Consider the following 21,248-nt stretch of genomic DNA (forward strand, 5'->3'; position numbering starts at 1 on the left):
GAGATGACACAGGATTTTAAGAAATGTTATTTTGTGTGTTAAGTGGTAAGAAAAAATATAATTTTATAATTGATGTGAGAAGGAACTTTTTCCGAAAGAGGAAATGTGACATCTTTTATGAAACAAACTAAAAAGGAACGTGTGACATCTACTATAGGATGAAGAAAGTATCATTTATAGTAGAACATCCTATAAAAAAAATATGTTAATTAGAGCATGACGGAGAGAATAGTTACTATTTTAATAAAAAATAAAATGACTAGCGTTTCAAAAAGAATACTTTCTACGATTTGTTAGAATAACGAAGTACTACCCATGCCGTCCATGGAATTTGTCACTTACTTCATTTTTTATCCCGTTTCTAAAAATTTATCTTTCATTTTTACTATTTTTAGTAGTGCACTCTATATTCCACTAACTCATTCTCACTCATATTTTATTATAAAACTATATAAATGTAGGATTCACATGCCCTTAACTTTTTCCACCTACTTTCTATTATTTTTTTAAAATCTGTGTTGGGTCAAATAGTGTCAAATTATTAGAGATAGATGGAATAGTATTTATTGACATTTCATCACTATCCAAATCCTGACTATTAGATTTTTCAATCTAATGGTCAATAATTAAAGAAAAACACGGTGGGTCATTATAAAGAAGTTTTAGCTCATATTATAAAATTCGGGTTTGAGGTCATGTTAAGATCATTTTATGTCATCCTTATTATAATGACGTAAAATTAAATTTACGATGACCTAAAAATGATCTTTATATGCTTGGTTCTGTATTTTTGTAGTCCCACAAAAGATGTCACACTTGTGGGACGGCACGAGATTTTATAAGGTTTTGTTTTGTGTATTGAATGGAAAGAGAAAATAGTAGTAATATTTATATTAATATGAGGGAGAACTTTTTCAATAACATTTTTTATCTTTTTCAATAACATTTTTTAACTTTTTCAATAACATTTTTTATCTTTTATGGGAGGGAATATTAAGAATCGGTCCTACGTGGATCAAAACTCTGATAGTGATATACTGATATTCATATTATATTCGTCACGTCGCCGATAAGGCTATGTTTGACACGCATTTCAACACTATACATACCGTGATTATATATATATCCAACTCAATCATGCACAAATCCAACTCACCGCAACGATGGAGATCCCTTCGCCGCCGCCGGATCAGCTGATTTTCGTCCACCGCGAGCCCAGCGGCGTCGCTTTCGTGCTCATCAACCGCCCCAAGGCCCTCAATTCACTCACTCGCCCCATGATCGAAGACATGGCCCGCGCGATCAGGAGCTTGGCCTCGGACGATTCGGTCCGGGTCATCATCCTCTCCGGGTCGGGTCGGGCCTTCTGCTCCGGCGTCGACCTGACGGCGGCGGAGGACGTGTTCAAGGGGGATGTGAAGGATGTTGATGTTGATCCGGTTGTGCAAATGGAGCTGTGTAAGAAGCCGATCATCGGAGCGATTAACGGTTTTGCGGTCACGGCGGGTTTTGAGATTGCGCTGGCTTGTGATTTGCTGGTGGCGTCTAAGGAAGCGAAGTTCATGGATACTCATGCTAGGTTGGATTTTTTTTTTCCCTCTTTTTATGATTTGTTAGGTTTTTTGGGGGGTTTAATTGGGTTTTGTAGATGTGCATATTGCGTGATTCTCGATTGCTAATGTTTATATGGATGTGATTGAATTAATTTGGGGTTCGAATTTGATTAGCTGTTTTTAAGGTAAACAGTAGGCATGGATTGAAGAACTCATAATTAATTGTACTATGATTTAGCAATCGAGCTTGTTAGTGTTTTGTTAATTTGCAATTAGACCTTGAGTGAGATCAAATCATTATTTCCTTTGGATTATGTGATAAATTTTGTGAGGATTAATGAATTCTGTGTGATTCTGGAACAGAGTAAATCTCGATTGTGAGGCTTGAGTTTCAGCTCCTTTATGCGATAATCAATGGATCATCTAATGTTTGAGGCTTGTAATGTTGTTGATTTTCTTCTTCAGCTTGGTTGTATGGGATGACTATTGATTTAGATGGATTAGATGAGCTTTATTTAGGAATGAGGATGACTTAAATTATGATTCAAGAATGCGTTCATCTCGATTTAGATGGATTAGACGAACTTTAGATAGGATGACTTAAGATATGATTCAAGAATGAGCTCTTCTCGATTGAGAGCTAGACACAAGGTTGGAATTTTTTCTCTTCATGCTGTGATCAAATACTGGTCAAGAGGTTTGAGCTTGATTTACTGATAGATGTAAAACTGGTGCTTGAATTTTGTCTCGACGTGTTAAGGTGAATGATCAATAGTTTGAGCTTTGTTAAGTTTGTTGATTGTCATCTGTAGCTCTATTGACTGAGATCACTATTGCTTTGGAGTTAATGACAAATTTTAGTGAAGGATAATTTCTTCAAAGGTATTGGTATACTTGCATAAGTATTTGATTCGTCAGTTTCATAATCATCGTTTTCACAAGAAATAATGCAAATGCTTTGGATTAATCTTATTTTAGTTTTTCGGGATCAGTTGTTACCTGTTGCCATAGTTATATATGTATATATTTTATGACTGATTGGTTTGAGTTCTTCCGGATCAATCTCGTTCTAGGCATGCCTCAATGTGTTCCTGATTTGGCAGGTTTGGAATATTTCCTTCTTGGGGTCTATCTCAGAAGCTTTCGCGCATAATTGGACCCAGTCGAGCTCGGGAAGTCTCCTTCACTGCAGCGCCTGTAACGGCTGAGCAAGCTGAAAGGTGGGGTTTGGTTAATCATGTAGTTGAGGGACGTGAGCTTTTGAAGAAAGCTCGACAGATTGCTGAAGCCATGATCAGGAATGATCGGGACCTTGTGCAGATGTACAAAGCAGTCATAAATGATGGATTCAAACTAGATCTTGAGCATGGACTTGCTTTGGAGAAGGTAAATTAAGCCTTTACCCCTTTGCTAGTACTTAACTACTGATATTCTGTTACTATTTGATAAGTAAAATATTTGAATGGCCTACAATTGGGGTAACAAAATGTGGGGGCGAATATGGGCGTGTTCATCCTGAATGTGAGGCGAAAAGAGTCTAGGATAGGGATAACAAAATCTGCAAATCGAATATGGGTGTAGTCGAATTCGGATTGTTAATTCAAAGTTCCTCTCTATCCCTTGCAGGAAAGGGGTCATGCATATTATGCAGGAATGACTAAGGAGCAGTTCAAGAAAATGCAGGAATTCATAGCAAGTCGAAGCTCAAATAAACCTCCTTCAAAACTGTAATTTCTTTTTCTTTTCAGTTCTTGTTCAAAGAAAACTATGCATTGTGTATTTGTTGTAAGGTTATGACACTTTGCTTATATAATAATCTTGTGCAAATTAACTTCATGAATCAAAATTGCTATGATTTTCCAGATTCATCATACATTTACTTGCATAATAAAATACAGCAGTCAATTGTCACCTGTTTGCAAACAGAAACATCCTTGAAAAGAAAAAAATGTTCATACAATACAACAGAAAAAATCAAAAGAACAAACAAGATAAACCAAATAAATTAACAAGAAATGTGTAAATCACAACTTATTTGGTAATCAAGATCTGAACATCTTTCACTTCTCCACCATTCCATGGCACTTCAAACTTCAAAACCCCATCATTTCTCCATTCAAATTCAACAATCTCACCATCCAACACAACTTTCTCAGGCTTCACACTTGAATAGGCCAAGAACCTTCCTGCTCCCTTAATCTTCATCAAACAAACTATGTTCTTCGCCTCGATTTTCTGCTCCACAAGCTCAATCGCCCCACCGCTGTTCAACATGTTCTCGAGTCCAACTCCAGCAAACTTGATCTCCCCGCCCAACTCTAAAACAGGTGCAATCATCGCAATCTCAAACGACGATGGCTCTAGAGTGATCTCCAGTTTCTCACTGGCCTTCATTAGATGAAGACTCCCAGCCTTGTGTAGATAAACAACAAACATTCCATTCTTTCTGTAATCAATAGTACACTCTTCCTGCTCCCACTCCACATCATTCGGGGATAGATAACCCGACATTGTCTTGTAGCACTCTGGGTAAGCCCTGCACCTATGCTCCTCGGGGTACCATCCAGCTCCCTGGCAGTTGAACACTCCAATCACCCCTCCAAACTACATTAGTCATAATAAAACACGACAGTTCAGTGACAGAGACAGAAATTTTACTAAAAACCGAAAGAAAAAAAAAGAGTATAAAAGCATGGTCACACCTTGTTTAGGTTCCACAACTTAAGCAAGGTTTTGCCATCAAAGAGAGGGTTCTCAAAGAGGCAATCCCTAGTTGGAAGTGCATAATGCTGGCATCTTAGTATGGTCCCATCAGGCAAAACTAACTTCCTTAGGAGATCCAAGTCATGGTGGCCGACTTTATCACTGACATAGACCGGCCCCCCACAGATTGCACGGGAGGCCGCATGGAACTCTGCACAAATATGATCTGATTGGAACATATCCCAATCGGGTCGAACAAACTGACCTTGCCACAAGCTGTTGTAACTACAATGTACCATATGGACACCTTGAAGCCAATACACTCCCATCGGGTCGCCATTAGGGTCCTCGAACCAAAAGTCATCGCCTGTATAGTCAAGCCGGTTAGCTCAATATTGAACCACCATCTACTCTGTGTTTAAAAACAAGATATTTACCAACTCGAGCCATGGATATTTGGTTTGTGGCCAAGAAAAAGAAGTCGTTGCATTGCTCCATGCTAGCAATTAGGCCTGTCCCATTGAAATTTTTTCTTAGAGATTTGGTTAGGCCATCATAGTATGCCTTGGCTAGCTTCACTCTTCCACCATGGTCTTCACTCACATACTCCAACGTCTAATAACAAACACAAAATTTTAGAAAAGAATCGAAACCGATGTCATGAACGTGGATGTTACTTGTGTTAATGAAATGAAATACGAGACGGAAATATGATTCAAAATATAGGATTTAGTGAGAAAAATATTGTCAACTAACATCTATGAAATAAAGTTTAACTTGGGAAATATGTATTCTTGGAGGAGAACTTCTTTCTAAAATTGATTCTTACATGAAAAATTCCCCATTGACAATATTAGTGTGATAGAGAGAGTAGTAAACATGAGATTCTGTCTTTGAAAGTATGGTGGAAGGCAATAAAAATTTGTTCCAAAATACAAAAGAAAATTTCAGTTTTGGTGCCAATAATAGCAAAAAATCAAATGAATATTTGTGATCATACAGAGATACAAAATTATTATAATTAAATATATATGCTATCACGCTTACCAGATAGTTTTACTCTGCACTTCACAATTGTAGGCTGCTGAGATCTCTTTAAACTGTAACACACTGCTGGCTTATAGACTTTTTATGCCCCTATTAGTAATATATATCGATGATGATGGTGGTGATAATACTAAATGATCCTAAATATTTGAAATATTCTAGTGATGCAATCTAAATTATGGTAAATCATAGTAATACTTCACCATCTCAATTTTGTGATGCAAAATTAAGTAGAATCTCTAAAATAAAGCTTGCACAATTGCTAGGGCCATAAACGAGTCTATCGCTAGACACAGCTTGACTCGTTTACGGCCCTAAATAAGCATGATTTTGTACATATATAAAAGAAAAACATCGGCACTTACATGAATCACGTCGACTTTCACACCGGTAACTCCAGCATCGGCCAGGTACGAGTGCATCGCTTCGTAAAAGTCATCCGCCTTGTTTGGGTCAACGAGCCCAATCCCGCCCTTCTCGATCATCACAACAGCCAGGTCAAACATGGTCTTCGCCAGCCCTGGACCCGCCTTTGCTGATGTCACCTTGCTATTTAAATGAGTGGTCCCAGGCCTAACCCCACCCCAGGCCCCACAAAGAGCATGCCACACATAAACATCATCCAAATTAGGAAACTCCCTTCTCAAATCCCCTATCAAAGCCTTCAAACCACCCGATTCGACTCCATCGGGCGCCTCTAGATACTCGATGATTCTGGCCTCTGGGAGGCCAGAACCATCCTCCCCTGCCTCCTCAAGGGCCTTTTTCTTCTCGGCCAGCTCGACCATCTCTTTAAACATCCGGTCATGCTCCTCCTGGTTGAACAGGGGCGCGTTGGGACCTGTCAGCGCCCCTGTCCAATACTTTGCAAACTTATCGTTTTCTTTAAAACGATAAAGTCTGCAAAGCATCTGCGACCCAAGGCCCGTTAGGTCCTTGGAGTCGTGCAGGGGATCCTCGTGATCCATGTTGATGCTCTGCCATCCGTCATCGATGATCAAGAACCTCGCAGGGACCCCATTCTCTGCGAGGCTCTTGACCCCGTTCCACACCCCGACCGGCTCCACGGTCAGGTAGAACGCGTCCCACGTGCACCACCCGAAACAATCTACGATCTTAGGCAATTCTTTCTCCTCCAACAACCTAAACGTACCTAAGTGGACCCGAACCGCGGTCATCGCCTCCCTCATGAGGTCGTACGGGTTGTCCCCAACGTGGAGGTAGGCGCACGAGGCGAAAGCTTTTGCCTTCACCTGCGTGGACCCGCTCTCCACGCAGAGGACGGTCTGGCCATCCGTCCCAGGATGGATGGCCGACCGGAATCCTCCCTCGATAAGAGGGAGGATCAACACATAGGAGTTGAGTTCCTCGACTTGTAAGATAACGAGCTGCGTCTCCATTTGAAGCTCCGAAGAGCTCGAACCGGTCCACATGGTGGACCACCATGTCTTGAACCGGAAAATGCTTAGGAATTTCCGGTTCTTGAATTTGCCGATGGAGCAGAGGACTCTGTCGAGGGGCTCCTCGACAGAGAGGCCTATGAAGGCGCCATTTTCAACGTTGGATTCGACTGATTTAAGGATGTTTTCTGGAGGGGGAGAATCAATGAAGTTGGGATAGCGATAAACTGAAGAGAAACTCGAAAGAGTTATGTTTTGTGGGACTTCAGAGAGGAGTGGAACTCCATCTACTGAGATTGCCCTGTCTGGAGACAGGGAGAATCTGCATGGTTCAGGTTTTCCTTTTCGGAAATAGCTTGAAATTTTTTCAAGAATCATGTTAGGTGGTGACATGATTGAGCTATAATTTGGAAAAAAAAGGTTGAGAAAGATTGGAAAGTTGCTAATGAGCTTTGATTGTGCGTAGAGAGTTGAATGATTTGATGAAATGTTGTTGAAGTTGATGGAGAGAAGAGGTTGCTTTGTTGGGTTATTTATAGGCAAAATTGGGTGAGTCTAGAGTGTTTGATTAACTACGATTAAGTTAGTGATGATAAAAGACAGTGACGTGGGCCTATCTATTATCGGATTTAATTAATATTGAAATTAAGGTGCTGATGTTAATTTTATGAGTTTCTTTATTATCAATCCAAATAACTATGTTTGATGCTTCCATGAAGCTGCGTAGTAGGATTGTTTTTTATAAAAATGAATATACTTTGTTGCTTGGCACTTGTTTGGGCTGGTGAAGTTTTACTGTTTTAGTATGGATTGTGGAATCTATTACTACTCCTACTAATTAAGTATATGTTTGATTTTGAGTAACATTGATTTCTGCATTCTGCATCAAAGCATCAGTTCATATGGGAATGAATTGTAACAGACAATGGCCGGTTTTAGTGTCGAAAAGTGATGTTCACCCATGGTCTAGCAAGCCATGTTATAATTAGCAATGGCGCATATACACGAGAACAAGATGTACAATCATATCTCCAAAATATAGATTAATAATATGTTCACTATGTTTTGAAATAGGAGTTCATAATTATCTCAGTGAGAATTTTATGAAATGTGACAAAATGGTGGAATAAATTAGTAGTAGTATTAGTTTTATAATAAAATATGACTGAAATATATGATCTACTTTTATTTATAGGAAAAATAAAAGGGGAATCTCGTTGTGAGACAAACTAAAATGACAAAAAGGAACTCTAGAACGAATGGAGTGTTTGATTTTTTTTTTTAAGTAGTACTCCCTCGTTCCATGGACTCTCCCACCGAAGATACTCACTTTCTTTTTTAGTTTATCTCATTCAAGATGACTCATTACTAAAAATGGAAACTCATTTATCTCTGTTTTATTCTTTTTCTCTTACTTTATACTCTCCACCTAACACACAAAGTAAAAGTATATAAAATCCCGTGTCGCCTAAGGAATGGGTCATCTTCCTTGGGACGGAGGGAGTAGTATTATTAACCTGGTTGTAAGCGGTACTCAATTCAAGAGATTAGTAGTGTTCGAATCTTTGCTTATGAAAGCATGAAACATAGATTTGTCATTCCAAATTTTTTGGGCTGACATAAGCATTCTAATATGTGATCTTTCAATAATACCTCAAATAACTAACATCTTTTATATACTCTATCCATTTCCAAAAAAAGAGGAACGCTGGAAACTATATAAATTTATTGTCAAATTATTAAACTAAAAGAGATGTAGAGAAAAAATAAATAAATTAGAGAGGAAGAAAAAAATATTCCTAATGGAATTAGTATTAATGGATTGTGTGATTCATAGTCAGTAGTCTCAAATAGAAAGTTTATATTCTAAGTAAACGGATCAAAAGAAAAGAATTTCTATTATTAGAAAACGGAGGAAATAGAAGATATCATGCAATTTATTTATCTATATTTTAAATTTGTAAACATTTCGTTAAGGCCACTCGAATTTTGGCAAATGAAATTTTGACAAGAAAAAGAATGTGTGTCATCCTATTCCTAGGACAGTAGTTATTAAAGTGAAAGAGATTTTTCTCTAAATTCGATCCATATGATATCACTTTTGGGATTTAAAGATCATAAGCATTTTGAGTATCCAAAATAAATATTCGACACCTCAAAAATCAGTTATGATTCCAGTGGTATATTCTACGTGGGGCCATCTTTATCTACACGTGGCACTCACCGATTGGGCTAGAGGATAGTTTGGTCGGCGTAGAAAAGCGCAACGCGGTGTAGCCGTTGTGGTTAGTTATATCGCTTTTGACTAAATAAATTAAACTGACTGATTTGCCCTTTGTGCATTTGCATTTGGTCGGTCTGAATTCCGGGAAAATTTGATATATGTAATAATTAAATAATATGATTACAAATTAATTTAATGCAGTATGGTCCCAGGATTATTATATTAAAAGCTGAAGTTTTCATGTTTTAATTCGAAAATAGACCAGTTAGCCACAAATTCAGTTATGCACGTAATTTCCTGCAGACTCAGGATATTAGACTCATATACCATTTTGGGGTGTCCCAACATACTTGACCACTTTCTATTTATGGTAAAAATTAAAGAATTTAAGTAACGCCCTTATTACAATTAGTAACCCACCAACATCATTTCATTTTTTGTCTTCTCTCTCTTCCAGATTCAATCCCTCATTCTCTCTCCACGCCTCTTCCAAAAAAAACCCTAGATCTAACATTTTTTGTCAAACTCACGCATCCATGGCTTCCAACGACGAAATATGTGAGCCTAATCCAAGCGATGATGGGTGGGTTAACCCCCGACGCCCCCTTACTCGCTCGCCGTCGTGGTCTGCTGGCAGTGGCAGTGACGGAGGAAAATCACTCATCGTGGTGCAAGGAAAGAGGAAAGCTCCGGTTGCCGACGCCACCACCCCTGCCGTAAAGAAGTTCAAGAGCGGTCAGCTGAAATTAAAAGATCTGAAAGTTGTGTTCCATTTATTTTAAATTTAAAAATAAAAATACATCACATCACCTAATCTACTTTATTACCAACTTCATTTACACCACTAAACATCACCTCCTAAAATCATGTGCCCAAAAGAAGCGAGTCTAATACTCTGGGACGGAGGGAGTACTATTTTAATACTACTCCCTCCGTCCCAAGGAAGATGACCCCTTTCTTGGGCGGCACGAGATTTTATGCAACTTTATTTTGTGTGTTAAGTGGAGAGAGTAAAGTAAGAGAGAGAGATAAAGTAGAGATAAAGGGGATTCCATTTTTGGTAATGGATCATCTTGGTTGGGACAAACTAAAAAGGAAAGTGGGTCATCTTCAATGGGACGGAGGGAGTACTAGATTTGTTACTAGTATTTCGATTTTTAACAAAATTATACTACACTCGATTTATCAATCAATCAACCATGATAATCAAATTAGTAGCCCTAGTTAACGATAACAAGATAAAACTAAAACACAATATTAGAAATGAGACACTCGTCCCTTAAAAGGCCTTATTAGAAGAGGGTTATCCATACTTATATATAGGAGCTAGGATCATCACCAAGCCGATGCGGGACAAGATTTAAGAATTTTAATACGCCCCCTCACGTGTGGGCCGGAATGATACATCGGACTTCCATCACGTAGGTAGGCAAAAGAAGAGATAAAGAGATAAAATCCATCATTGACTTGGGCCCCGCTCTGATACCATATTATAAATGGATCACTCACCCCTTAAAAAGCCTTATAAGAGAGAGGGTTATCCATACTTACATAGAGTAGGTAGGATTATCACCAACCCAATGTATGACAAGATTTAAAAATTTTAACACACAAGAATTAAAATTTACCAAAAAAAAATGGAATAGCAGATGTCAAAGTGGTATAATTGACTTGTTGGTGTGCAATAAATTTATTTTATATCCTGGAAAATAAATCTATTAATTCGGTACAATTGCTGTTAATTAATTCTTACCTACTGCTATTAACTTATATATTTTTGTCCCATTTTCTACACTTCTAGACATGGAGCAAAAGCAAATTCTGGATTAAAGTGTTAGTTAAGAAAGCAATTTTACTTTTGTTGTGTTTTATTTTATTTTAATTTTGTAGTTGATCAATAGTGATATCTACAGATTTCTAGGAACTTCTGTGATCGGGCCTCACAACCCATTATGTCGTATATAAAATTAATTTTCCATGTGTCACTTACGTGGATACTAGCCAAGCCTGCTCCCTCTTAAATGTTTTTGGAAGAACTCTACGCGTTCATATACGTATAATTCTTATATTATTTATTTCAAACTAAAATATTTGAGTCATTAACAATCACTATCGTAAATGTTATACTCTTTCCATTTCATTATGATTGAGGCGTTTTTTCACTGGATATATAATTTTGAAAAAAAAAAATGATATTGAAATAAGTAGAAAGATTATAAAATTAGAGAATTCATTATGATTGTGGCGTTTTTTTATTGGATATATAATTTTGAAAAAAATGATATTTAGTGAAATAAGTGAAGAAAGAATATAAAATTAAAGAAGATAAAGTACAACTAAGAAAAAATAAATATGGTTTTTTAAATAAGTGGAGAGATAATATAACTAAAGTATGAGAAACAGAAAAATAAGAAATATTAAGTAAATAATTTTTTTAATTCAACTATATTAAAGATATACTCCTACCGTCCTACGACTAAATAACAGTGGGACATAATAAGTTTTTATCTATTTATAAATTTATATATACATCTAATTAATATCTTGACTTGCATATACTCCCTCCGTCCCAGAAAGATTGTCCCAGTTCATTTTTTACACTCGTTTTATAAAAATAATAATAAATAGGTAAAGTTGAAAGAGAGTAAATAAGAGAAAGAATAATGTAAGTAAGACTATTCTCTACATTATTCTCCCTTTTACTTTATTTTCTCTCTACTTTAACTATTTATTATTATTTTTGCAAAATGAGTGCAAAAAATAAATTGGGACAATCTTTCTGGGACGGAGGGAATATTAACCATATATTGTATTACAAACTATGCCGACAAACTAATAACCATAAATATAACACAATATGCCAACAAACTTGAAACTAATATCTATAGCATGACAAACTTTATCAACATCGAAACAAAATGGGACTAAATACCCATATTTAGGTGTGACATCAACTTAATAACACAACTTCGAATGAGAGTCATTAATGATACATATTTGCAATCTTACTAGTAAGTGTTTAAAGGTAATTATATACATAAAGGTCCATTTATACCTTGAAAAATAATTTCTACACATTTTTATAATACATATACATCAATATACGAACTTGAGAAATAATAAATAAAAAAATCTTACACTTATAAACTTCAGCACATGTAACACCCTAATTCTATATAGAGTTGGCCGACCACCAACCTCACCATTCTAAAGATAAGTTAAAAATGAAATATTAATTAAAAAGTGCGTATCATAAGTCAAATTTATATACATTTCAACAATATGTGACTATAGAAGCAATCAAAAACATAAACCCCACAGTTTACTGTAGAATGCCCACAAATAGAAGATTGAATTCTGACCATATACATATAAATTATAATATTAGTAGCATTTTTTTTCCAACAACTGCGATTTGACACTCTTTTGAGTTTTGAATGTCCATTTTATTAATGTATTACAGATGGGCCCGGCCCATTAGGCGAGACGAATAGTTTACAAGAAGCCCTATACTAGTTGGGCCCGGCCTGCTAATGAGTGGAATAAGGCCCAAATAAGAAAAAACGCAATTGGAATTTCAGCTGAGTTCACAGTCAAAATGGGAATCGGCTTGTCCAAGTGAAAAATCTGTGATTTTCTTCGGGATCCCCTTCGTTGCAGTTTTCCGGTTGAAGCATGAAGGGGATGAAAATCTCCTACTATGTTTTGGGGATTTTGTTGAGCTTGATTTGCGTCGAATCTGCGCCGCAGGCGTATCGTAGAGACCCAGGGCATCCGACGTGGCACCATGGCGCATTTCAGGATGTCAAGGATTCCGTGCGATCTGATGTTCGGCAGATGCTCCACTCTCGCGCCGAGGTACGAATCGCACCTCACTTGTGTGTGGATAGAATTAATTCTGCTATTTTAAACTGTGTGTGTGATTGAAGTGATAATTGTAGTGATCATTTGGTAGTGTGTGTTTGTTGAAGTTGTGTGTCAATTTGAGCGCGGTTTCATTGCTTTTCTTCGCGAAATTCCTAATTCATCTAATTTCAGTCAGCTTTGATGATTTTGTTAAAATTATTTGTGTCTCTTTGGTTTTGGCTTAGCTGAAATTTTATCTTTGGTTGGCTTAGTGTTTCTCTAATCACTTTTTCATTTCGCGTTATGCTTGTTTGTTGCTGAATCATTGCTAATTGTTCAGTTGGGAAAGTGATATATGCGTGTGTGTCTTGTGTTTGCATTTGTGTGTTTAAGAATACAAGTTATGCAAGTGTTTAAAATTTAAATTGTGAATGGAATTGGCAATCTCGACCAACTTTGTTTTCTTTGAGTGGTCTAGGCTTCCCCTATCATGAAGGTCGATTATGATTCTTTACCTTTATAGTTCAGAATGGTTTTTTCATTTGTTAATTCTATTTGGAAGCTGGTGAATGTTGTTTGTTTTGACATTAGATGTCATGGGGATATTAAAATAGTTTTTTTTTCGAGATCCACTATTAAAGAGGAAGTTCGCTTGTCGAATAGTCCAAAATTTGTAGCTTCATTAGGGAAAAAATTTGAGAAAAAACTGATGTGTTTTTTTCATGCTGAACCTAAAATATGAAATTTATTTGTTGTGATCAATTGGCTTTGTTATTGAATCTAGCCCCTCTAATAAATTGAATCTTCCATTTGTGGGCATTATACAGTAAACTGTGGGGTTTATGTTCTCTTGCATTTGGTGCTTTATAACAGGTCCCTTTTCAAGTACCTCTTGAAGTAAATGTCGTCCTTATTGGATTCAATGCCAATGGAGGGTACAGATATACCGTAGATTCTCAGAAGTTGGAGGAGTTTCTGAGGGTTGCCTTTCCATCTCACAGACCATCGTGCTTAGAGACTGGCCAGCCGCTTGATATTGAGCACCATGTAGTGTTTAATGCATTCCCTGTAAGTGCTTTAACGTTCTTGATGAAATATATCACATTACCTGATGTTTTATTCTCTGTACTGGTGCCATTATGTTATTATTTCTAAGAGAGGACCAGGAAAATCAAAATGTCGGTTTTATCTAGTAAATCAAGATGTCTACTTTTTTTTTTTGTTATGCGCATAGCTTCTGTAGTTCTGTTTTATTTCATGAATAGCACATCCATGTTGACATATTTATCTTAGGGTTGACATGGTGCTATACTTCTTCCTTTTGGAAATTTTGGCAGCGATTCTTTCTCACTTCTTGCTGCAGGTTGGACAGCCAGAACTGATAGCATTGGAAGAAGCAGTTAAAGGTGCCATGACTCCAGCTGGCACTGCAAGAGAGGTGACACCATATGCATACTTTCACTTTCGCCAGGCTGTGTTATTTACTTATTTCCTGGGTTTATATGAAAATTTGCTTCCTTTTAGCGAACAGGTAGATTTTGGAAGAGAAGTTCCTCTCTTTGAGGTTGAAGCAACAGCTGTGGAACCAGAATTCGAGAAACTTTATTCCTACCTGTTTGACTTAGAAAATGGGGGATTCCCTGTTGAAGAAACGGACAGACCTAGGCCCACTGCTATCTTTGTGGTTAACTTTGACAAGGTGAATTACACAATCTTGATAGATCTTGCAATGTCAAAACCCAGAATTTACTCATCGCAACTGCTTCTTTACTTGTACTTCTGGGAATCCTATACAACAAAAGTAAATGCTTGTAGTATACAACTCTATGTATAATCTACTGGATACCATTTTTTCTATCACGTCCTTGCAGGTACGGATAGATCCTAGAAACAGTAAGCTTGATCTTGATAGTTTGATGTATGGCAAAATCCCACCTCTGAATGAAGAAGAGTTGAAGAACCAAGAAGGGGGTTACATATATCGCTATCGGTACAATGGAGGAGGTGCATCTCAGATTTGGCTTGGATCTGGCAGGTATATTAATGCTATGTAGTTAAAGCTAGTCTGTGTGTAGTCCATCTTGTAGAATGAGTTCAGGTTATGTTCAGTGTTAGTTCTGTTTGACAAGTATCGACTTGTGTTTTCTCAAGACTATACTTTTTTCTTTTTTCTTGTTTGTCCTTCTGGAATTCCTGATGTTCCTGGATCACAAAAAAATTGCAGATATGTTGTGGTTGACCTCTCTGCTGGACCTTGTACATTTGGAAAAATTGAAACCGAAGAAGGAACTGTCAATTCTAGGACACTTCCTCGACTACAGAATGTGTTGTTTCCTAGTCCTAGTGCTAGTGGTGAGTCTTCCCATGATATCTTCGTCGGCAAGTTAGCTTCTGTAATTGCAACCATAGTGGAGCATGTTATAGCGCCTGATGTTAGGTATGCTACTTATGCCCTCTTTATAAGAGTCCAGGGTTATATGTATATGTTATTGATCCGCAAAAGTTTCTTTCAATTGATTTCATTTTCACTAAGATATAGTCTGTTATATTTGTCCCCTCTTCATCAGAGTCCAGGGTTATATGTATATGTTATTGATCAGCAAAAGTTTCTTTCAATTGATTTCGTTTGCACTGAAATATAATTTGTTATATTTGACCTTTTTGAGGAAGAGTCATGCTAATAAAGTGACCTAATTTATTGTCATATTTAAGTTACTCCAGCTCGACAAGAAACTGTTGTATATTATTCATTACTCGTTCCCACTTCAAATTAGTATCCTGTGACTCTTCAACATGTTGAATGCTACACAAGAAGTCCGGATTTTCCTCCATGCTTTTGTTTTCCTATTATTATTTGCCTCAATTAGGATAAACATATGTTTTCTCACAATCTCCCGCTTTCTGACATTTGTTGTTACATCTTGTTTATTCTGCAGTCAGCTTCATTAACTGTAAATGTTGCTTTTTCTTTCTCTGGTTTGGATGGTTTAACTTGTGTATCTTGTCTAATTTTATCTTACTTGGACCAGGTATGAAATTGTTGATATGACCACGAGGTTACTTGTACCTATTATTGTCCTTCAGAATCATAATAGGTATAATATCATGGCGAAAGGCCACAATTACAGTGTAGATGTTGAAGCAATTGAAGCCGAGGTGAGAGTTCCTTGGTTCCAGTGTAGCTCTAGTGGTTCCCTAAATAAATAAAAATTCTGTAGGTCAAGCAAAACTCTGTATGATTGAATTTTTGTAATATTTCGTGTCAGAAGTTGGAATATATAGAATTGCAACCACCTAACTTTTAACTTCCTCATTATTTCACTGTATTCAAGGTTAAGAAGATGGTTCACCAAGGGCAGGACGTTGTAATTGTTGGGGGCACACATGCACTACATCGTCATGAAAAGTTGGCTATTGCTGTCTCGAAAGCAATGAGAGGTCATTCCCTTCAAGAAACCAAAACAGATGGTCGCTTTCATGTTCATACGAGGACATATTTGGATGGAGCTATTCTTAAGGAGGTATGTTCCTTGGGCAAGATCAATTAAATAAAGCATTGATCGCTTAAGATCTACTCCATATTATTGCAAAAAGGATATTTTGACTGTGGATCTGCTTCCCATTTTAATCCACTAACGAGTGGCCACATTTTTACTCCTTTTTGCCTGAATATTTATTGATAAACTAATCTATCATTACTTTTAACTATGTCTGACCTTCATCTATCTGAATATCATCCTGATTGCAGGAGATGGAACGATCTGCAGATGTGCTTGCAGCAGGTTTACTTGATGTGTCTGACCCATCCCTTTCCAGTAAATATTTTCTTCGTCAGGTAGTTATTAGCCATTAATTTTTGAAAACATCATTTGGATACTGTTTGTGGTAATGTTCTTAATACACTTCTCCAAATGCTCATCCTGTATGTTAGTTTCTTTTCAGACCTGGATGGATGATACTGACGGAACTGATGATTCCATCATAAAGCACAAACCTCTCTGGGCCACTTATGGTTCGAAACGTCAAAAGGATAAGAGAAAGAGATCAGAAAAGAGAAAACCTGGGGACTTATTCCGAACCTACGGAACTAGAGTTGTTCCAGTGTAAGCAAAATCAATCCTTCACTAATTTCATGAATGTAAGTTGCAAAAAAAAAAATAGCTGATAGTTATCTAGGTAGAAGCGGGAGCTTCTGAAGGACTGAGTTTGATGCTACTAATAAAAATTCTTCTATCTGTTAAGAACGTTTCCTTTCCAATAATACATTCGTAGTACCACAAAATGACTTGTGATATTTGGTATTGAAGCTTTGTCCTATCACTGGCTGATGTTGATGATAACCTTATGATGGAAGACGAAAGTCTTGTATGGACAAGCAACGACGTAGTAATTGTGCTTGAGCATCAAACGGATAAGATACCTCTGAGGTAGGTGTTCCATTGCCATGTTGGAGTTCTACTGATGTATTCTTCAATTGTCGTTTATAGTTTATCGTAGCTGTTCAATATCAGTTTAAAATTGACTAATGATTATACATGTTGAGGTTAATGGTTCTTAACAAACAAGAATGTATGGAAGCTTACACATTGAACAGAAGATTCTAACATATTTTAATGTCCATTCTCCTTTATTGGTTGCGCAGCTACGTTTCTGAGCTACAGAGAAGGCATGCCGTACCATCACAAGTTCAGCGACATATTTTGGCCGGACTGGCCTCCGTTGTAGGTGGATTGAGTGCACCATATGAAAAAGCTTCTCACATACACAGCCGCCCTGTCGTGAATTGGCTTGTGACAGCTGGTTGTCATCCATTCGGACCGTTTTCGAACACTTCTCAGCTCAGTCAGTTACTACGTGATGTAGCACTGGTAACCCACCTTTTTTCTCACTATTTTAGAAATTTACATCCTGCAAAGTTCTGAAACTTCTATTGCTGCTTAAATTCTGCAAGAGGAACGCGGTGTATGCTCGTGTCGATGCTGCCCTTCACCGTATAAGAGAAACATCAGAGGTAACTAACTAACTTCCTCTAACTTCTGAACCTTTCCCTCTTTTTATTCACACACGTACTCAATTTCCCTTGCAGGCTGTTCAAGCCTTCGCTGCAGAACACCTGAAGACTCCCCTGGGAGAAGCCGTGAAGGGTAAAAAGAACAAGTCGAGCACTGATCTTTGGCTGGAGAAGTTCTACAAGAAGAAAACCAACCTACCAGAGCCATTCCCACATGAGCTAGTTGAACGCCTAGAGAAATACCTCGACGTAAGCATCCTTCACTTCCGGTACTAATACCACGACATCACAAACACCACACATTTTCCTAACGTTCTCTTATCTTCAGAGCCTAGAGGAGCAGCTTGTAGACCTTTCCTCTTTGCTATACGATCATCGGTTGCAAGATGCAAACATGAACAGCTCAGAGATACTGCAGAGCTCAATGTTCACACAGCAGTAAGTGTTCAATTTGGTTTTAGATTCTGTTCGGTTTAAATATTTATATACTAGTATATGTTATTTCGGGTTTTTGTGGTTTTAAAAAATCAGCTATTCGAATTTTTCTGGATTTTGGTTTTTTTCGATTTTATGTTAAGCTCTGTTTTAGTGTAAATATTTCAGTTATTTTGGTTTGGTTTCTTAGGGTGATTCTGTTCAGTACCAGCAATAACCGAACGCTCACTTGTAGGAAAACCTTAGAGACATACGCGCTTCATCTTGTGTTGACTTGAGATTCGTGTAAATTTGCAGGTACGTGGATCATGTATTGTCTAGCGAGAGGGAGAAGATGAAGTGTTGCAGCATCGAATACAAGTTACCAACGCATTACTCCCAAAACTATATCTATGCAGGAATTCTTTTAGCTGGCTTTTTTGTTTATTTTGCAGTAATTTTCTTCGCATCCCCAGTTCGCTGATTTGGTTTTTCATGTTAATGGGGAAGCATAGATTTTGTAAAATCGGTATAAATTTAGACGGTTTAGAATTTGAAAATTTTACGTGGGCGTCTGATATCAACTGGATGTGCCTATTTCCCTCTAATCTATGAAATTGCTCAAAATGTGGGACTCTGATATCAAGATTGGTCGGTAATATTCAACCTAGGTTTATATAGCTGGGCATAATTAAAAGTTACGGCAGGAACTATTTTGTGTAACAACTAACACCAGTGTTTGTAATTTTGTATAATTAAATCAGCTCAATAATCGAATTAAGTAACTAGACTAACATATCTCCAACTATTTATAACTAAATTTAAGCTCAATAATCGAATTAAGTAACTAGACTAACATATCTCCAACTATTTATAACTAAATTTAAACTCAAAATGGGATAGGTATTTAATTTCAATAGTACTCAAAAATCAATCCTATTTTTGGTGTTTGAGAAAAAAATACTTTTCTTTAGGTTTACACTAAATTCAAATCCAACTTTTTTTTAAATTTTGTGAGTAAAAAAAGCATAATAGAGAGAATATTTCTTTAAGTTTGAGTTTAGTGTAAATGGTTGGAGTAAATCATATTTGATGTGATGTTTACACTAATATGGATTTGGGTTTAGTGTAAATGGTTGGAAATGCTCTAAAGAGTTACTCCCATTGTGCCAGATAATTTATCTCATTTTTCCATTTCAGTTTGTCCTATATAATTTGTCTCATTTCACTCCATTTTAAGTTTGGCATACACGAGAGTAAATTGTCAACTCCATTTTGAGTTTTGGTGTAAAACGAATATAGTCTAAGAGCACATTGCTTATGTTTATGTCCCAGCAGCACAGAAGAGGTTCAATTACGTTGGGGGTCGCGAGACAGGCATCTATCAATTATCAATTTTCTAAAAAAAGTTTTTATGACTTTCTATAAGAGCATCCACAGTGGCCGATTTCTCGACGAACGTCCGATCGGCATGCCGTATGTCTACTCAGGACGTCCACCATTAGGCAACGAGGGGCGGAAGCGGACGAGCGTTGCGGACACCTGAGTTCTGCAGCATTCCGGGGACGTCTGTCGTAACGTCTGCCATTGCAATGTCCCGACAGACATCCCAATTTTTTTTATTTTTTATAAAAGCTCTAATGCATGTATTATCGTCGAAAATGAAGACCTAAAACAAAAAAAATATCATACAGCGAGATGTTTGAATTATTTTTTGGTTTGAGATGTTTTGTTTTTGTGAACTAAGTACTTTTTAAAATTTAAATACGTACGCTTTTTTTAAAAAATAAAACCTTGCATTTTCACCATATTCATGTCAAAATTTAATACGATAAATTGCATATTTGTGAATTTAGAATCCCATAAATTGCATATTTGTGAATTTTTATTATTGTAGATATCCTTAGGAGATGTCCATCACTGTGCAATGAAATGTTATTATGAGATAGTAGTAGAATGGAAGGTCCTTATGACATGACAAAAGGCATCATTGAAAAGGCCACAGACATCCATACCACTGTGGATGCTCTATGAGCAACTCACTTTCTTTTTAAAAAAAAAAATTGAGAGGATTCTGCAATAAGAATAGTCCATTCATTCTTTATTTCTATCTATTTGATATAGGAGTATAATCAGTTGACAACTAAATTATTTAATTTTTGAGAAGTACGAGTATTATATTGTCTTAAGGTAGGTCTAATCAAATTTTTGGATCAAGTGACCCGATTTTATTGCGTAACAAGATTAGGTATATTCATTGTGGGAGAACACAGAAGTATAGTGAAATTCAGTTTCAAGTACAAAACTTGCCACATTGTAGACTGATAATCTAAGGTTATTAGATGAACGGTAGGAGTCAATTACAATTTATTAGGTATAAATAGTTAAATCGAAGTATTACACTAAGTACTAACTGGGTTTCCCTTTACGAAATTACACACTCATGAGATGAAATACAGTATGTAGGGAGAAATAAAAATCGATTTGATTTAACAATTGAAGATGATAAAGATCAGATATAGCTTTCTAGGCTGCATTGTCCATCAATATAGCAGTTTTACTGCTCAGAGCCCAGTGCGATCATCATTTCAAACTTAATTACTCTCAAAAATCACAACATGATGAAAAAAAAGTTCTAATATGAAACATAAAATTCGAAATTTGGATGAAATCCTCAGCGAAAATGCTTATGGTTGTCATCAAATTGACAATCAGGTCTCAAAGATACATGCCATCATCGGATCTCAAAAATAATTAGCTCCAATAATTATCAATTACCGCAAAATAGAATCCATCAAAACTAACGATTTTAATTCGAGAGAGAAAAAAGAACCGAATAGGAAAAAAGATTTAGCAGGGTTTTATTCACTGCGCCTGGGGTTGAACAAAGGCGAAGCGACTCAACAACTCACTGCGCTAGTTGTCCTTGCCTCATCACCCGTATAGATACAATAAACTGTACCTATACATTACAGAGAAATACTAAACGAATTTCCACTTAGAGGCAAAAATGAGTAAATCATAAAACACTGCTGGATTGGAATCGAAGA

The 21,248-nt window shown here is 36.8% G+C and overlaps 3 protein-coding genes and 2 non-coding genes across 5 annotated transcripts; 2 read left to right on the forward strand and 3 right to left on the reverse strand.

Annotated features, from left to right (window-relative positions):
• The first annotated feature begins 1,114 nt into the window (after positions 1-1,114).
• ECHIA (enoyl-CoA hydratase/isomerase A) lies at positions 1,115-3,389 on the forward strand. The gene is made up of 3 exons (XM_048092531.2): positions 1,115-1,579; positions 2,657-2,939; positions 3,180-3,389. Exons 1-3 carry the CDS (start codon positions 1,164-1,166, stop codon positions 3,282-3,284), a joined length of 804 nt encoding a protein of 267 aa, XP_047948488.2. The 5' UTR covers positions 1,115-1,163; the 3' UTR covers positions 3,285-3,389.
• Positions 3,390-3,466: 77 nt separating this feature from the next.
• Positions 3,467-7,216, reverse strand: LOC125194355 (stachyose synthase-like). Its single transcript, XM_048092530.2, has 4 exons — positions 5,669-7,216; positions 4,694-4,871; positions 4,256-4,623; positions 3,467-4,157 (listed from the first exon to the last, which is right to left on the reverse strand). Exons 1-4 carry the CDS (start codon positions 7,094-7,096, stop codon positions 3,585-3,587), a joined length of 2,547 nt encoding a protein of 848 aa, XP_047948487.2. The 5' UTR covers positions 7,097-7,216; the 3' UTR covers positions 3,467-3,584.
• Positions 7,217-12,520: 5,304 nt separating this feature from the next.
• LOC125196453 (uncharacterized) lies at positions 12,521-18,782 on the forward strand. Its single transcript, XM_048094975.2, has 16 exons — positions 12,521-12,785; positions 13,647-13,841; positions 14,137-14,211; positions 14,305-14,472; positions 14,645-14,808; positions 14,998-15,210; positions 15,803-15,929; positions 16,106-16,294; positions 16,522-16,608; positions 16,716-16,876; positions 17,081-17,200; positions 17,416-17,641; positions 17,725-17,784; positions 17,860-18,033; positions 18,113-18,222; positions 18,517-18,782. The coding sequence occupies exons 1-16, from the start codon at positions 12,603-12,605 to the stop codon at positions 18,680-18,682; spliced, it is 2,418 nt and encodes an 805-aa protein (XP_047950932.1). The 5' UTR covers positions 12,521-12,602; the 3' UTR covers positions 18,683-18,782.
• Positions 18,783-20,707: 1,925 nt separating this feature from the next.
• LOC125197673 (small nucleolar RNA snoR118) lies at positions 20,708-20,789 on the reverse strand. The gene has a single exon (XR_007172205.1). It is a non-coding gene; the product is annotated as a small nucleolar RNA snoR118 (small nucleolar RNA).
• A 79-nt stretch (positions 20,790-20,868) lies between these two features.
• On the reverse strand, positions 20,869-20,940 carry LOC125197605 (small nucleolar RNA R66). The gene has a single exon (XR_007172141.1). It is a non-coding gene; the product is annotated as a small nucleolar RNA R66 (small nucleolar RNA).
• Between the last annotated feature and the right edge of the window lie 308 nt (positions 20,941-21,248).

The sequence above is a fragment of the Salvia hispanica genome, chromosome 4 (assembly GCF_029641045.1).
Source record: "Salvia hispanica isolate PSC_SH4W2 chromosome 4, Shi_PSC_v1, whole genome shotgun sequence".
In the NCBI taxonomy this organism is placed as follows: domain Eukaryota; kingdom Viridiplantae; phylum Streptophyta; class Magnoliopsida; order Lamiales; family Lamiaceae; genus Salvia; species Salvia hispanica.

Coding starts and splice junctions, on each gene's coding strand:
- LOC125196453 (XM_048094975.2), top strand. CDS start 12,603: ATGAAGGGGATGAAAATCTCCTACTATGTTTTGGGGATTTTGTTGAGC. Junction 13,842..14,136: donor TAGTGTTTAATGCATTCCCT/GTAAGTGCTTTA, acceptor TTCTTGCTGCAG/GTTGGACAGCCAGAACTGAT. Junction 16,609..16,715: donor GTAAATATTTTCTTCGTCAG/GTAGTTATTAGC, acceptor GTTTCTTTTCAG/ACCTGGATGGATGATACTGA.
- LOC125194355 (XM_048092530.2), bottom strand. CDS start 7,096: ATGTCACCACCTAACATGATTCTTGAAAAAATTTCAAGCTATTTCCGA. Junction 4,872..5,668: donor TGAAAGTCGACGTGATTCAT/GTAAGTGCCGAT, acceptor GTTTGTTATTAG/ACGTTGGAGTATGTGAGTGA. Junction 4,158..4,255: donor AGTTGTGGAACCTAAACAAG/GTGTGACCATGC, acceptor TGACTAATGTAG/TTTGGAGGGGTGATTGGAGT.
- ECHIA (XM_048092531.2), top strand. CDS start 1,164: ATGGAGATCCCTTCGCCGCCGCCGGATCAGCTGATTTTCGTCCACCGC. Junction 1,580..2,656: donor TTCATGGATACTCATGCTAG/GTTGGATTTTTT, acceptor CTGATTTGGCAG/GTTTGGAATATTTCCTTCTT. Junction 2,940..3,179: donor ATGGACTTGCTTTGGAGAAG/GTAAATTAAGCC, acceptor TATCCCTTGCAG/GAAAGGGGTCATGCATATTA.